Raw genomic sequence first — 14,016 nt, 5'->3', positions numbered from 1 at the left:
CCAATCCTGGCCAGGGCACAGGGATGGGCAGCAGGATGGCTTTTTTTTGTTGTTGTTGATTCTCCCCTGCTGCACCTCAGAATAGAATTCCACTAGACCAGAGGATCTGGGACACTGTGGACATATGCTGTGCCTGAGGCTTTGGCTCTTCCATGGAGGAGGTTTAATAGAATTATCTCTAAAATGCAAATTCTTGATGGGAGAGTTTCTTGGAGCTGTGATTGAGAGGTGGACAAGCCTCAGTCCCTGCACTGGGAGGGAGGGATGGGCTGTACCTGCAGGTGGGAAGCTGAGGAACAGACTGGAACAGGCCAGCAATGGGATTGGGATTTTATGCTGAGTTTCCTGTGGCTGGTGGAGCAAACCCTGCCTGGAGCTGCCAGGACTGGGCACAGCATGGCTGTCAGGGAGGGGAGAGCAGAGCTTTCCTGGCTTTGACTCAGAGTGTCTGTGATCACACCTGGACTTCTTTTCTTCTTTTCAGGGATGCTTGAATACGACCCAGCCAAGAGGTTCTCAATACAGCAGATAAGGCAGCACAAGTGAGTGTTCTCTCCCTGCTCCTCCCGTACCTGTGCTCCTGCTCTCACTTTCTGTTTCCTTTTGACAGCAGACACATGCAAGTCACTACATCTCCTTCCTCCAGCTCTGCTGGGGCTCTGGCAACCTCCACTTGGCTTTTTTCCTCCTATTAGAGCATCCGGTGGAGCACTGGAATTGCTAACCAGTAAATAAGGAATATGTTGGAAGTCTGTTTGTGGCATGCCTGCTTCTGGATAATTAAGGGTTCTGGATAATTTTTTCCAGAGGCCAGCAAGTACTAATGGAGCAGAACAGGAGGTCCTGAAAGCTGTGTTATTATAGTAGGACTGTTCAGTAATGTGTGTTAGTTCTGGCCAGTCTGGGGACAGAAATATCCCCTGGTATTTGCTCCATATGGAGTCAGCATGTGGAAAAGCGTTCCAGGACAATAGGAAATATTTTTTTTTTCCTTTCTCTTTAATATCACAGTCCTCCCTCCCCCATATCCTCCCCCATTTTCCATGCCATAGTCAGGGGGGGAAATGCCCCGTTATCACTGAGGGGTTTTTTTTCAGGATCTGTTTGAACATGCAGGCTCTGAGCAGAGATTTCCTGGGCGGATAAAAGTACAAGAACAAAAAGCATCATGAGGCTGCTTCACTGCGGAGGCTGCATTAGCTTATCTCCTCTTGGAATGGGAAGTGCTTCTGAGGACAGGCAGAGCTGCCTCTGGACTGCAGCTGCTTGGCCTGTGAGCTTTCCCTGATCCTTTTGGGAGCTGTAAAAGCAAGGATGTGAGCCAGGGTGGTGCTGAGCCCACTCCATGCTGCAGGAGCATGCTGCTTTCCTCTTGTGTTTTTGGAAAAGCCATGTGCTGTCAGGTGATGGTGCCTGGGCAGTGCCCAAGGAGCCACAGCCAGAACTAACAGGCCTGAAGTGCACTGGGGTTCCACAGGGAGCAAATGGAACCAGCTCCAACAGAGATTGGAGGGACCAGGGTGCAAGCAGAGCTGGGGGGGCAAGGCTTATGGAGCTTCCCAGGTGATTAATTAATTGTAAGGACTCTTTTGTAGTAGCCAAGCCCCATGCCTGGGTTATTTCAGGGGCTCTGGGCACAGGCATCTTCCATTCAAGGCTGCCTTTCCCTCCCAGTACCAATACCATGACCAGAGGGCATCAGCTTGCCCTGCTTTGTCAGGAAGCACTGCAAAGAAGCAGGAATTAAGTCAGTGGAGTCATCAGTAGGTGTTGAGAAAAGCACTAAAAGCACTTCCCTTCCTGCGGCTGCAGTGGCCACCCCTGAGCTCAGGAGCTGCCCTGGGCCCTCATGGGTCACTGCCAGGTGACTGAGCTGCTTCCCCAATTCCAGATACTCCATTTTGCCCTCCTCCCACGTGGCAGTGTTTTTTTTGTGTCAGTGCTGCCCAGCTGGAAGCACAGAGGGGTCTCCAGAGATGCTGCCTGTAGTTGGAAAGCTGAAGAAACTGGAGCACACCTCTGGCATGGGGCAGCCACCCAGCTCCTCTGCTGCTGTGCTGAGGTTTTTCATCCCACAGCACCAAGAGGGGCTGAGGAAAGGCTCTACCTGCAAACCCAGGAGCATTTCTAAGGCTTAGGCTCTCAGTAGTTTTGTGTGAGCTTAGCCAGTGCTTCTTAACAGGCTTTTCTCCCCTATTGGTAATTGCCTCCTTCCTCCTGCTGTGGCATCTAGTAATTACATCAAGCACAGCAGAGCTTGTGGCCTGGGCCCTGGATGTGTCTGTCTAGCTTCTTTTTTGTGCTAAAGAATCCAGAGCTTGGTTCTCCTGCCTTTTCTTTAAATAGAAGCTTAGCCCTGATGCTTAACCTGACCCTGTTTTTTTGGGGTTTTTTTTTGTAAATGGAACACAGCAGTCAGGACAGCAGGCAGCCATTCAGGGATTGGGAAAGCACTTTAGTAAGAAGACATTTGATTTCTAGAACCCTTAGATTTCATGTATTGGGGTGAGTAAATCATTAATGATTGTGGCTTTCTCTACACTCCACCCTGCAAAAACATGTGCTAAGGACAGGAACTAAACCAGAAAAACATCAAGCAACTTCCCCAGGCTGCCCTGCTGGGATGGATCCCATCTCAAACCAGAATCACCCCGTGCATTTCTATGCTGCTGGAAGTCTCCTTTTATGTCTTTGAGCTGCTGTTCCTGGGGACTCACTCATATGGACAGGGAGGATCATCAAAGTGCTCTGAAACCAGCAGGAGCAGCCCCTGGGCCCCAGGCAGGGGTTTTTGCACTCAGGCTGCTGGACCAGGCTCGTGTTCCCCTGCCCTGTGGGAAGGGTGATCCCAAGGGAAGCATCATAGAGTTTGTCTGAGTGTCCTGCAGCCACAGAGGCTCAGGATCCATCCTTCCCCACTTCCATCAAGTGTGAAGGCCCCTGCAGTGGGATCAGGGATAAAATCAGTGGCTATGGGGCACTGAGAAAGCACCAAGGGAGCACAGAGTGCTGTTCCACAGGGAGCAGAGCTGCAGGAGGCAGGGAAGGCATCCAGGCAGCCCAGCAATGGTAATCCAGCCATTCCTCCCATCATTCCTGTCAGCTATTCCAAATGCTTTTGCCCCTGCAGCAGCAGAGGAATGCTGGAGGAAGAGTCTGCTGAGTTTCATCCCTGCCAGCTGCTTTCCTCCCTCCTCACTCCTGCAGCTCAACTGCATCAAACTCCTGTCTCTGCACTTTTAGTGGAGTGAGACAAAGCAAAATGCTGCTCTGTTCAACCCAGTCCATGCAGAGCAGACCTGGAGCTGGAAATGGAAATGAGTTCAACTTCTCCCAGCCTGTCATCTCAGAATTTAGGAACTGCCAGAAACCAGCCCCTGAAGTAGCAATGGAAGAGCCTGAGAACCTGCTTTCCCTGGAAGGATCAGGGTGGAATGATGTTCAGTGGAAAACCAGTGCTCATAGCTCAACTCTATGAATATTTGGTGCTCCTGGGCTGGGGATTGTAGGACAGAGAGGAAAAGCTGCCAAGAGCTCAGGAGTTCCAACCTCCTCCCTGTGGATTATCCACCACCTCCCCTCTGCCCTGTGCTTTTGCTGAAGGACTTCCTGCATTTTGTTACTAATTCACTGACCTGCTGCAGCACTTAAAGTGATGAAGTGGATGCAGAATTCTACCTCTGTCCCTTGTTTCCAAGGCAACCATCTTCCCTTCCCTCTCTACAAGTGTCACACTTAATTTGTTCAGGCGCGGATCCGACTGCAGGAGTTCATAGCACGAGAGGGGAGGCACTTCCACTTTTTGGTGGTGGAGGTGCAAATTAACCTGCAGGCTGGGCTCTCCTCCTGCCCTCTGGAGCTGCTGTGCTGCCTTCCCCAGCTCCTGTGGGCTCTGGGATGCTGTGCTGTTCAAACCTGGGGACCAAACCCCTTGGGAATCTGTGTGGTGCTGTTGAGGGCTCCTCTGTAGGACTGACTGTGCTCTTGGGCTGTGTTTGAGGGAGGGAGAGAGGCTTCTCTGAGCCTCTGCTGCTGCCTGTGCACTTGAGGGCTTTCTCCATCCCTTCTCCGTAGTGCCAGGCAGTGATCTCCCCTCAGCAGGACACAAAGAAGCATTCCTCTTCCTTCCTGAGGCACCTGGCTCAATTTTCCTGCCCTCTGGCAGGACGTGGAAGGGATGTTTCCTTCTTTTACCCACCTTCTGCAAATCAGTTTTGTAACGTGGTGTGTTAAAGGACTGAATCTCCAGAACTTCTTGCAGGAGTCTGAGCCATCTCTGCTCAGCTGGGAGGAGCTGCTGTTTTCATACTTTTGTTTGTTCTGAACCTGACTGAAGAGCTTGGGACATCTCTTGATCCAGAACACTGCTCTGTGTGTGTGTTGCCTCTCCCTGGGACATTGTGTGCCTTCCCCAATTGCCTGTGAGGGAGCTGAGCTAAACTGGAGCCCTGTTCATTGCTGCTTGTGGTGACAGTGACCTTCCAGGGAGCTCGAGGCCCTTACATGGCATCACAGGAGGTGGAGTATTGCTCATCCTGACCCTGGCTGGCAGGGCAGGGAGCTGCAGCTTGGCATCTGCTCTCAGAGAAAACCATCCCTGTGCAAACCAAGCCAACTGCAATGTTTGTGACCCAAATGGGAAGTGAATAGCTGGGAGTGTTGGAAAGCTGCAGCTGTGCTTACAAGATTCTTAATTTAACCTTGCTTATACCAGGACTTGAAAAGAGCAGAGGGAGGACTTGTGATGGGAGATCTGAGCTTGGGAGCTGCAAACCAAACAGGCTCATTAAGCACTGGGCAACCCAGATTCCTCTTTTCCTTCAGTCCTTGACCCTTGGTGTCTTATCTCCCTGTGGCTGACAGCAGCTGTCTGGCCACTTCTGCCTAGCAGGATCACAATTAACACTTGTGCTGCTGCAGGCTGGGGGTTCTGAGCTTTGCAGGCTCCTCAATGAGCTTGTGGAATAGGAGGAAATAATCCCTTACTACTGCTGCCTTCACTCTGAAGCGTTTCTAAGCCACTCCCAGCCCTTTGAAGCATAGAGCAGAGAGGAATCTGCTTCTTGCAGAGGGATGTTCTGCACAAGGGGCAATTCTGAGATCCAAAATCTTTTTTTTTTTTTTGCCCTCAAGGTTAAAGCAGCTGCCACGAGCACCAGGTAACTGTGTGTGTGCCAGTGCAGTAGGCTCAGAAAACATCCCTGAAACTGGGAATAACTGGTGGAACACTCATCAGCAGGGCTCTGACCCAGCCCATGTTTGGAGTTGTGGTGAGGGCAGGGTTGAGGAGAGGCTTTATCTCATGGCCATCACTGACCAGGAGGTGCTGCTTTCTGGCTCAGGCAGTGGCTTCCTGAGGCAGATGAGGGTGTTCCAAAAGCCAGTGGTCCTCAGCTGAAGAGCAAATCTTCAGTGACCACCTCCAGCACCAGCACAGAAAGCAAAATGTCTGTCCCTGCTGGAAAATCCTTGCCAGGAAATACTCCACTACTCCATACAGAATTGCTCAGGGCTCCTTCCAAGAGGTCTTTGATTTTTCTTAGAACTTCAATGGATTTCTCTTTTCACTCTCTATCCTCATTACCATATATGCATATGCAAGTGTTTGAAATCACCTCCCAGAGGATGGAAGCATAATGACTGGAGTACAGTGATTCAGGTTTCTGCTGCTAATAAAAACCTATTTTTACTCTCCTGGTAAGTAGGACAGGAGGGAAGAGTGAGGCAGAGCTGAAATACAGCAAAATAAAAACACCAGTTGCCATAGACTTCCAGGCGTTTTTCCCTTTAAAATTCTCCTTTCAACTGCCATCATCACTCTGATCTCATTTGTCCTGGATATTCCCTTCTCCTGAGGTCTCTGCTGTGGAGTTTGGATCCCTCAAGCCCCAGTGCCCCTGGCAAAATCAGCTGGTTGCTGGTGGTTCCTCTGGCCCTGTGCTGCTGATCCTGCCAGGCTGGATCAGCCCAGGCTGGGTTTGCTGTCTTGGCAGTCTCTTCCTCAATGAACAGAGTCTCCAGAGAAGAGAAATGGATTGGTCCCATTAGGAGAGCAGTGTGCCATGCATGTCACCAAGGAAGCCATCCATGGATCTGGGAGGGGCCCTGGGCCAGAATTGAGTGATGTTGTCCAGCAGCTGAGATGGGCTTTGTTCAACTCCTGTAGTGCCCCTTCAGGGACTAGAGGTGACAATTGCCAGATGAGATCTGATGCAGTTTCTATCCCTCTTCCCAAACAACACCTTCCTCCCTGCAGACAAGGGGCTGCAAAACTCCACTGCTGCAGAGAAAACAGTTGAAAGATGCTAATGGTGAGGCAGTTTCTGGATGAGAACTCACCCCTCCCTTGAATCCTGCCTGATTTGTCCCAGTAGCTGCATTTCCATTTGTTTATCTCCTCACTCCTCTCTTTCCCTGATAGTTTTGTTAGAATCCCAGGTTTTTTTTAGGCCGACTGTCAAAGCAGTGTAAGACTAGAACAAAATGATAATTACAGCTCTGCGCAGGAGGTGCCTTCAGCCTTCCTTCCTGAAAGGAATTTGGAACTGGGGTGATAAAAACCAGATGGCTCAGGTTGGTGAGAGTTCTTGGGCTGGCTCAGGCCCTCCTCCGTGCTTGGAGGCCAGGAGTTACAGGATGCCAACTGCAGGGTGGGAAGCATTTGTGTCCTATCAGGCTCATGTGGGCTGCAAAGTTGTGTTAGAGGTACCTGAGTCTGGAGGAACTTCTGCTCCCACCCACATTTAGGGGGTCATTGGGAGTGTGGAGGCTCCAGCAGCCTTCCAGGAAACTTTGGGTGCCCACATGCAGCACTGGGAGATGTCCCAGACAGTCTGGAGTCAGAGCTCTGCTATGGGAGCACGATGAAAACTTAAGAGGTTTATCCCATCTGGCTCTGGGATGCTGCTGGAAGCAGCCTGCTGGATTCCTGATCTGATTAAGAACAGCTTTCAGATATCCTTTCCTGGCCAGATGGCAGCACAGGGTTTGGTGGTGATAGGAGTCCCTTGAGACAGGGGGGGATAAAAAGATAAAGTAGAAGCATTTCTGCTGTGGCCTTGGTGCAAACTGGCTTTTAGAGGAAACTGCTGCAGTAAGTGCCCCTCTCCTCAGGCTGGGATCCTGCAAATTTGTGGGTTTTTGGATGATTTGGATCAGCCTCAGCTTCGGGATAGGGGAAGTTCCTTCTGTCCTGCTTGCTTGGATAATAAAACTCAGGAGCTCTGGCAGCTCTGCTGATGTGTTTTGACTTACAGGTAGTTTGGGCTGGAGTTGGTGATGGAGAGAATGGTCCTGAGCTTCCCTCTGTGCCTGTCCCTCTGTTCCTGTCCTATCCCAGTGTGTCCCAATGCTGGACACCTGCCCTGACCTTTTGTTTTCTCCTGACCTGGCACGGGTGGAACTCCCAGCTCAGAATATTCAGGTGTGCTGGGGCCATCCTCATTGGAGGACTCCTGCATGCCTTGTGCACTGACCCAGCTCTGCCCTCGGGCTCTCTGCAGCTGGTTTAGGAAGAAACATGCTCAGGCAGAGGCGCTGGTGCCCATCCCTCCCAGCCCTGAGACAAAGGACAGGTGGAGGAGCATGACGGCGGTGCCTTACCTGGAGGATCTGCATGGCTACAATGAGGAAGAGGATGATGACTTGTATGACATTGAAGATGATATCATCTACACTCAGGACTTCACAGTACCAGGTAGGGGAGAAGTGGTTCTGGGGGATATTTTTTTTTTTGGGTTTAAAGCTTTTTTTAGGAAAGGCCTCGAGGTGTGAATGATCCTTTCAGCAGAGGAGATTCTTGGCTGTAGAACGGTGTGAGTGAGCCATGATGCTTCAGATTCCTCAGTCCTTGATTTGATCAGCCAGGATGCCCATCCCAGTGTTACTCCAGTGCCAGCTTCTTCCCATCTCCCAGGAACAGCTGCTGCTGGACTCTGCTGTTCAGCACAGTTAATTCTTTGGGCAAATTTTGCTGGAATGAGTTATTTGTGAACAGAGCCCTGAAATGACTCTGCCTTCAGGAACACCTGGGGGATCCCCTGGTCCCAGCCTGGTCCTTGCCTTCCCCAGCTCCATGTCCATCCCAGCTGAGCAGGGTGAGCCCCATGCAGGTGGGTGTCTGAGGTTAAGGATCACACTGGGAGCACTGACACCAGGAATTTCATCCTCCTCATACAAACAGCAGCGTTTAAACCCAAATCAGAGCTGTCATGGCAGATCTTCCATGTTCTCCATGTAACTTGTGCTGTTTCAGAGGGATTAGAGACCTAAAGGATGAGAGGGGCTGGTGAGGTGGGATGTGCAGTGTTTGTGGTGGGCAGGAATCCCCTCAACACTGGGAACACACTCATGGGAGGAGCAGGGTGAGGAGGGTCCCAGCACAGACCCTCGGTGGGTTTGTGAGGCATTGCAGAGGTGGGGGCAGCTGCTGAGGGAATAAATGTGAATTTTTCCACCAAAATCTTCCTGCAGCATCCCTTTGAACCTGCCCAGTGCTGCATTTCTAGCAGTGATCCCATATTAAAATATAAATGAAAAGCCCCCGTGTACATGAGGGATCAGTTCAGCTGTGGCTCTGCTGGGCAGCCAGAGCAGGAGTGTGAGTGACTCATGGCTGGGGGTGGGTGTTGGGTTTGAGGGGGGGGGAAGAGGAAACCTCATTAAATCCTGTGTTCTTCAGAGGAAGAAGGGGCTTTGAGGAAGTGCTTTCATTTTTAAAGGGTTATTTAAAGATTCATGCAGCTCTGTGGGGAGATGTAAATGTTCCGAGCCCTTGGTTCAATCGGTGTTAAACATCCCATCCAGGGAAGGGCTAGGAGAGGATGGAGGAGAGGATGGCTGTGGCCTGGAGGCAGAATCCTCTCCCCACTCCTGTGCAGTGAAGGGATGTGGTCATCCTGGTCTTGCTTGGTGCTTTTGTGCTGCCTCAGGTCTGGAGGCTGAGCTCTGCTCTTTCCCATCCTACATTAACCCCTCCTCTGCTACAGCCCCATCCTGCAGCACCTGCTCCTGGGTTTTTCAGTCTGAGGCTGGAAAATACAGCCAGGACTGGAGCTTCTGAGCCAAGCTTGGTGCTCAGGAAGCTGCATTCCTGGCTGCTCACGGTGCCTGTGTGCTCAGTCTGACAAACAGCCATTCAAAGCCTCTTTGCGGCGTTATTTTGAAACCTTTTTTGGTGCCTCAATGAGCTGGATGCGGAGCCATTAAGAATGTGAGGGGTGGCGGAGATGAGCAGGGATGAGCAGCCACGTTGCTGGTTCCTCTCTCAGCTCTCCCTTTATTTATATTATTTTTAGCCCTGCTCGTGGTGAGGGTGAGGTGGGCAGGAGCTGCTCGGGCAGACACAGCGCTGGGTCAGCGGTTCCGCGGGGGCAGCAGTTGCCAAGACTTCAGCCCGTGCTGAATTTTTATTTTCATTAATTTGAACGTCAGCAACTGTCATTGGTGAAGGAGGTAAAATTAGCTCACGATTCACCTCCCTCCTTGATATCCATAATAGACTCCCGGGACTGTGCTTTTGAAGCAGGGGAAGGAGGGGAGGAGGGAAGAGTCACACAAAAGACAAGTGAGCTGTTTGGATAGATTCTTTTTCCCTCCCCAGTCAGAAATGTTAATTGACTTGGCCCGAGTTCAGCCGAGGGAGGGGAAGGAGAAGTGCTCAGCTTTGCTCTGAATGGGGTTGTTTGAGGCTCTGCAGTTGTGCTGGTGGGATGGAGGGATGGCCTGAAAAACCTGGGGCTCTGGGGTGCTGCAGCCAGGCAGTGCTGGGCTGGGGCTGTGTCCTGACCCTTGGGAGCCCCATGCCTGGAGGCTCTAGGTCCTGTGTGTCTCTCCTAGAACCCTTGAGCCCTTTCCAGCCATCACCCCCCTCCAGAGGGGTCAGGCACTGGAGGAATCCATAAGCAGGGCCATGAGCTTTGTGCTCCTGATCCTCCTGCTGTGCCAGTCACTGCCAGAGTGCCAGAGGCACTGGCACATGCCCTGGGGAGGGGGCCAGAGCACCCCCATCACTGCAATCCCTTGTGGTGAGCTGGGCTGGGCCAGGAGCTGTGCTGCTCTGGAGTACCAGGCTGGGCACTGCAGGTGCCAGGGTTGGCTGCCAGGAGCTGTCTGTCCCTGGTCAGTCAGTCCCTGTCTGTTTTCATGGCAGGAGTGCTCAGGTAAGCAGCCCCAAGCCAGTGGCTGGGAGCTGTGGCAACACTGGGAGCCATTGGGAGGGATACCTGTGGGGGAGATCCAGGAGGAAATAATTGTGTGTGTAACCCAGGATACACCCACCCCTCCCTGCCTCCCTCCCCATCTCTGGCAGTGGCCAGGGATGGTGTGGCAAGGCACAGGGGTCCAAGGTGGGACCCCCAGTGTGCTCCCTCCCCCAGAGGAGCAGCAGCTCTCCCAGCAGCCCTGGGTCCCCCCCCAGGTGCCAGCAGTGGGGTGATGGTTGGCGCAAGCGGAGCTGACGTCCTGCCCAGCCTTGGCAGAGAAAGGATTGAGCATCCTTTAAAGAAAATTATACATAATCGTCTTACAGCCTTTGCTTCCACTCAAACCTCTGAGTCATAACTGAAGGGCCCTGGAGCGTGACGTTCCTGCTGGAAGGAAATTGCCTCGGCTGGATCCGGTGGGGGGGAGCCAGGGGCCTGACAAAGCCTCTCCTCAGCCTGTGCTGGGCTGGGGGCTGCTCCCTGCTCCTGATGGGAGCGCCCCAGGATGCAGCCCCATCCCTCTGTCACCCCCCAGGTGAGGGGATGTGACCCAAGCCCCGGCTGTGGCAGCAGGAGATGCCTCTGGAAATGGCTCTTCACCTGCTCTGCTGAGTCACACGGAGCTGAGGAGGGAGAAGGGCTGATGACACCCATGGGGTGTTCCCTCAGGGGACAGTGACACAGCTGAACCCCAGCCCTGCCAGGAAAGGCTGCACTGCCCTGTTCTGCAAACACACCCAGCCCCTGGGTACCCCCAGGGTGGTACGTGGGGCTGGGACCTGCAGAGAAGGCAGGAGGAAAGAGGGGTGACCTCATCCACTGCTGCCCCTCTGCTCCCCAGAGGAGCTGGGCTGCTGCCTGGGGTGTGGGGCAGGGCACACAGTCTGGGGAGGAGGGGACACTGTGTCTGTGCTGGGGGAACAGGCACCAAACCAGTCCTCGAGGGAGCTGCAGCTGTAGGAGCATTGCAGGGTGGGACAGACAGAGATGAGAGATCCCTGCAGCCAGGTCAGGAACTTGGGGTTTATTGCAAAGGGCCTGGGTGCAGGGCCCTGCTGGGAGCTGCCAGGCACAGCTGGAGCAGGACTGAGAGAGGAGAGGGGAGAGAGGATGAGAGGGTGAGAGAGTAAGAGAGCAAAAGGGGTAAGAGAGTGAGGTTCCCATTACAATACAATAAATCTTCTTCTGTGTTGAATATTCTGATTCTCACTAACCAATCTAGTACAAGATACAAATCCTATAGCATTTACATACAGCCTATAAGAATCATTACATTACTATACTGTGTTACATTTTAAACCCTAAAAACTCCTCTTTGGGCCCCTTCTGCCAGGCTGGCAGGGTCTGCTCTGACCCTTGGACCTGCCTGCAAGCAGAGGGTGTTGTTCCATCAAAAGGGGATCACCTTCAGCCAGCCACACCATTGTTTTCCAGTTGTTCAGTAACTAAGGTATCTCAAAGCTTGCTTTCATTTCAATCTCTCTTAGAGTTTCCATATTCTCAAAATCTTTTGCCAGGCAATCATATTTATAATGCTTTCCTGTTTCATCTTCCCCAACACCCATCTTTGCACATCCCGGGTTGGGGATCCCTCGCAGGTACAGGCACAGGAGCAGCAGGATCCAGGAAGGGTCTGCTGCCCCCGCTGACTGTGGCCGTTCCCTTGCAGGACAGGTGCCTGAGGAGGAGGAGGAGGCCGGGCAGAACGGGCAGAGCCGCGGCCGGGGGCTGCCCAAGGCCGTGTGCATGAACGGGACGGAGCCGGGGCAGCTGAGCGCCAGGGCCAAGGGCGAGCGCCGCGCCAGCGCCTCCTCCAACCCCTCCCGCAAGGCCTGCTCTGCCAGCAGCAAGATCCGCAAGCTCTCCACCTGCAAGCAGCAGTGAGCTCTGCCCAGGTACTGCCGGGGCCCTCTGGGCTCTGCCTGAGCGAGCTGGGGGACGTCTGAGCTATGGGCAGGGCGAGGGAGCTGAGGGTGTTTTGTAGTCTGGATCCTGAAAGAAATCCTGAGTGTCCCTCTGCAGAGTCTCTGGCAGCCAGGGCTTGGATTTCCTGTGGTGCTGGGGGTGCAGAGCCCAGCGGAGATGTGCCCACCTGGCCCTGGCTCTGCTCTAGTCTGCCCTGTCATGTGAGAGGTGCTGTAGTGATCTCTCTCCCCTCCTGGGCTGTGCCTAAGCTGTGCCCTTTTTCCCTGGCACCAGGGTCCCTCTGCCCTGCTCCCAGCCTCACCACCACCTACCTGGACTTGGGGAGCACAGAGGGATGCTGAGTCCCTTTACCTGGCACCAGGGCCCCTCTGCCCTGCTCCCAACCTCACCACCACCTACCTGGACTTGAGGAGCACAGAGGGATGCTGAGCCCCACGGTGTCCCCATGGGACCTGCCCCTGGCCCTGTCACCCATGCCCAAGCCACTTCCAGGGGAAGCTGAGCCTTCTCCCTGCTTTCTCCCCCTCCTTCCAGCTCCTTCCTCCCCAGCTCCCAGCCCTGTCCCCTCCTTCCCACCCCTCATTCATAACGGAGCCAGCAGTGAGTCATGTTCAGCCTCATCCGCCCCCGGCCTCATGCTCGTCACGGCGCTGCTGGGGCTGAGCTCTGTTATCTCCTGGATCACGACCAGCTTTGTGGTGTGAAAAAAGCCCGAAATAAAAGCCGGATCCTCCCCCTGCAGCTGTCAGAGGCCCGTGGCAGCTCCATCTTTAATTCATGGGGGCAGTGAGTCACCTGCGGGGAGTCAGTGCAGCCGGAGCCTGGGATGGGGCTCCCCAGGACCCGCTGCTCCTCCTGCCCCTTCCTGCTCAGCTGCTGCCTGAACCTGGCTGGGTCACTCCCCCCCTTAGCCTAGAAACCTTTTGAAGGAAGGGAATGCTCCTCTGCTTGGCATACATGACATTCCTTGGCACTGATTTCTCCTCAGGGGTTTTGCTTCGGGCAGGTCTGGGCTCACCTGGCTGAGGGACCTCCCTAAAACCTTCCAGGGACAGCACAGGGATCCCGAGCCCCTCACTCCCATCCCAGGGCAGGGTGCAGGGCAGGAGCAGAACCAGCACCCTGAACTGGGCAGCCCCTGCCATCCCTAACCCCCTTCTCTCTGTTCTCCCCACAGCATCCCTGGGCCCGGGCCAGCCTGTGTCCCCCTCCTTGCCCCAGCTCTGCCTCTCTCCTGGGACTGGACTGTGCTTGCAATCCAAAAGGAAACCAGAAGAAACCAACCAAGGAGCCCCCCCTTCCTTCCCTCCCCGCACCCCCTGCTCCGGCCAGCGCCAGGACACAGAAGCTGCAGTGGCCACACCCTCCTCCCCATCGGACACCTGGGAGTTGAACTCTGCGGCTGCCAGGACGCTGCCCCCTTCCCCCCGATCACTCTTTGCCAATCAAGACACTGATTCTGTTTTTAATTTTGCGATGGGAAGGGTGGGATGAGGGGTCAAGGCCCCCTGGCCGTGTAGAGTCGTGCAAAGCCATTGCCGTGCACTTTATGTTTTAGACTACTGTTATATATTATATATTTTCCTCTCTCTTTTTTTTTTTGTTGTTTTATTTTTTTGTTTGTTTGTTTTTTGTTTTGTTTATATTTGCGGTATATTTAGAGATTCCTACACATCGTGATGTGTTAAAATAAACCAGATGAGGAAAAAAAACCCCAAAAAAATCCAGGTATTAAAACAAAGCAGAACTCTATTACACCTGCATGCTGCACGGGGGCTCGGAGGGGCTCAGAAGGGAACAGGGCCCAGGAAGGGCTCAGAGCTTGGGAGGAATCTGGGCTCCAAAGGGATCAGGGTGGTGGCAGCCACTTGGCTTTTTTTTCTGCCTT

The 14,016-nt window shown here is 53.4% G+C and overlaps 1 protein-coding gene across 1 annotated transcript in view; it reads left to right on the top strand.

Annotated features, from left to right (window-relative positions):
• Nucleotides 1-13,880, top strand: part of STK11 (serine/threonine kinase 11) — a 32,593-nt gene extending 18,713 nt beyond the window's left edge. Inside the window, exons 7-10 of the mRNA XM_054650006.2 lie at nt 485-542; nt 7,503-7,696; nt 11,872-12,097; nt 13,306-13,880. Coding sequence (XP_054505981.1) covers nt 485-542; nt 7,503-7,696; nt 11,872-12,086 — 467 coding nt within the window. The 3' untranslated portion in view covers nt 12,087-12,097; nt 13,306-13,880. The remainder of the gene's footprint in view (nt 1-484; nt 543-7,502; nt 7,697-11,871; nt 12,098-13,305) is intronic.
• The last annotated feature ends 136 nt before the right edge of the window (nt 13,881-14,016 follow it).

This window comes from Agelaius phoeniceus, chromosome 29 (assembly GCF_051311805.1).
Source record: "Agelaius phoeniceus isolate bAgePho1 chromosome 29, bAgePho1.hap1, whole genome shotgun sequence".
NCBI classification, from domain to species: Eukaryota; Metazoa; Chordata; class Aves; order Passeriformes; family Icteridae; genus Agelaius; species Agelaius phoeniceus.
The sequence above is the reverse complement of the archived record's forward strand: the minus strand, read 5'-3'. Positions and strand labels throughout refer to the sequence as shown.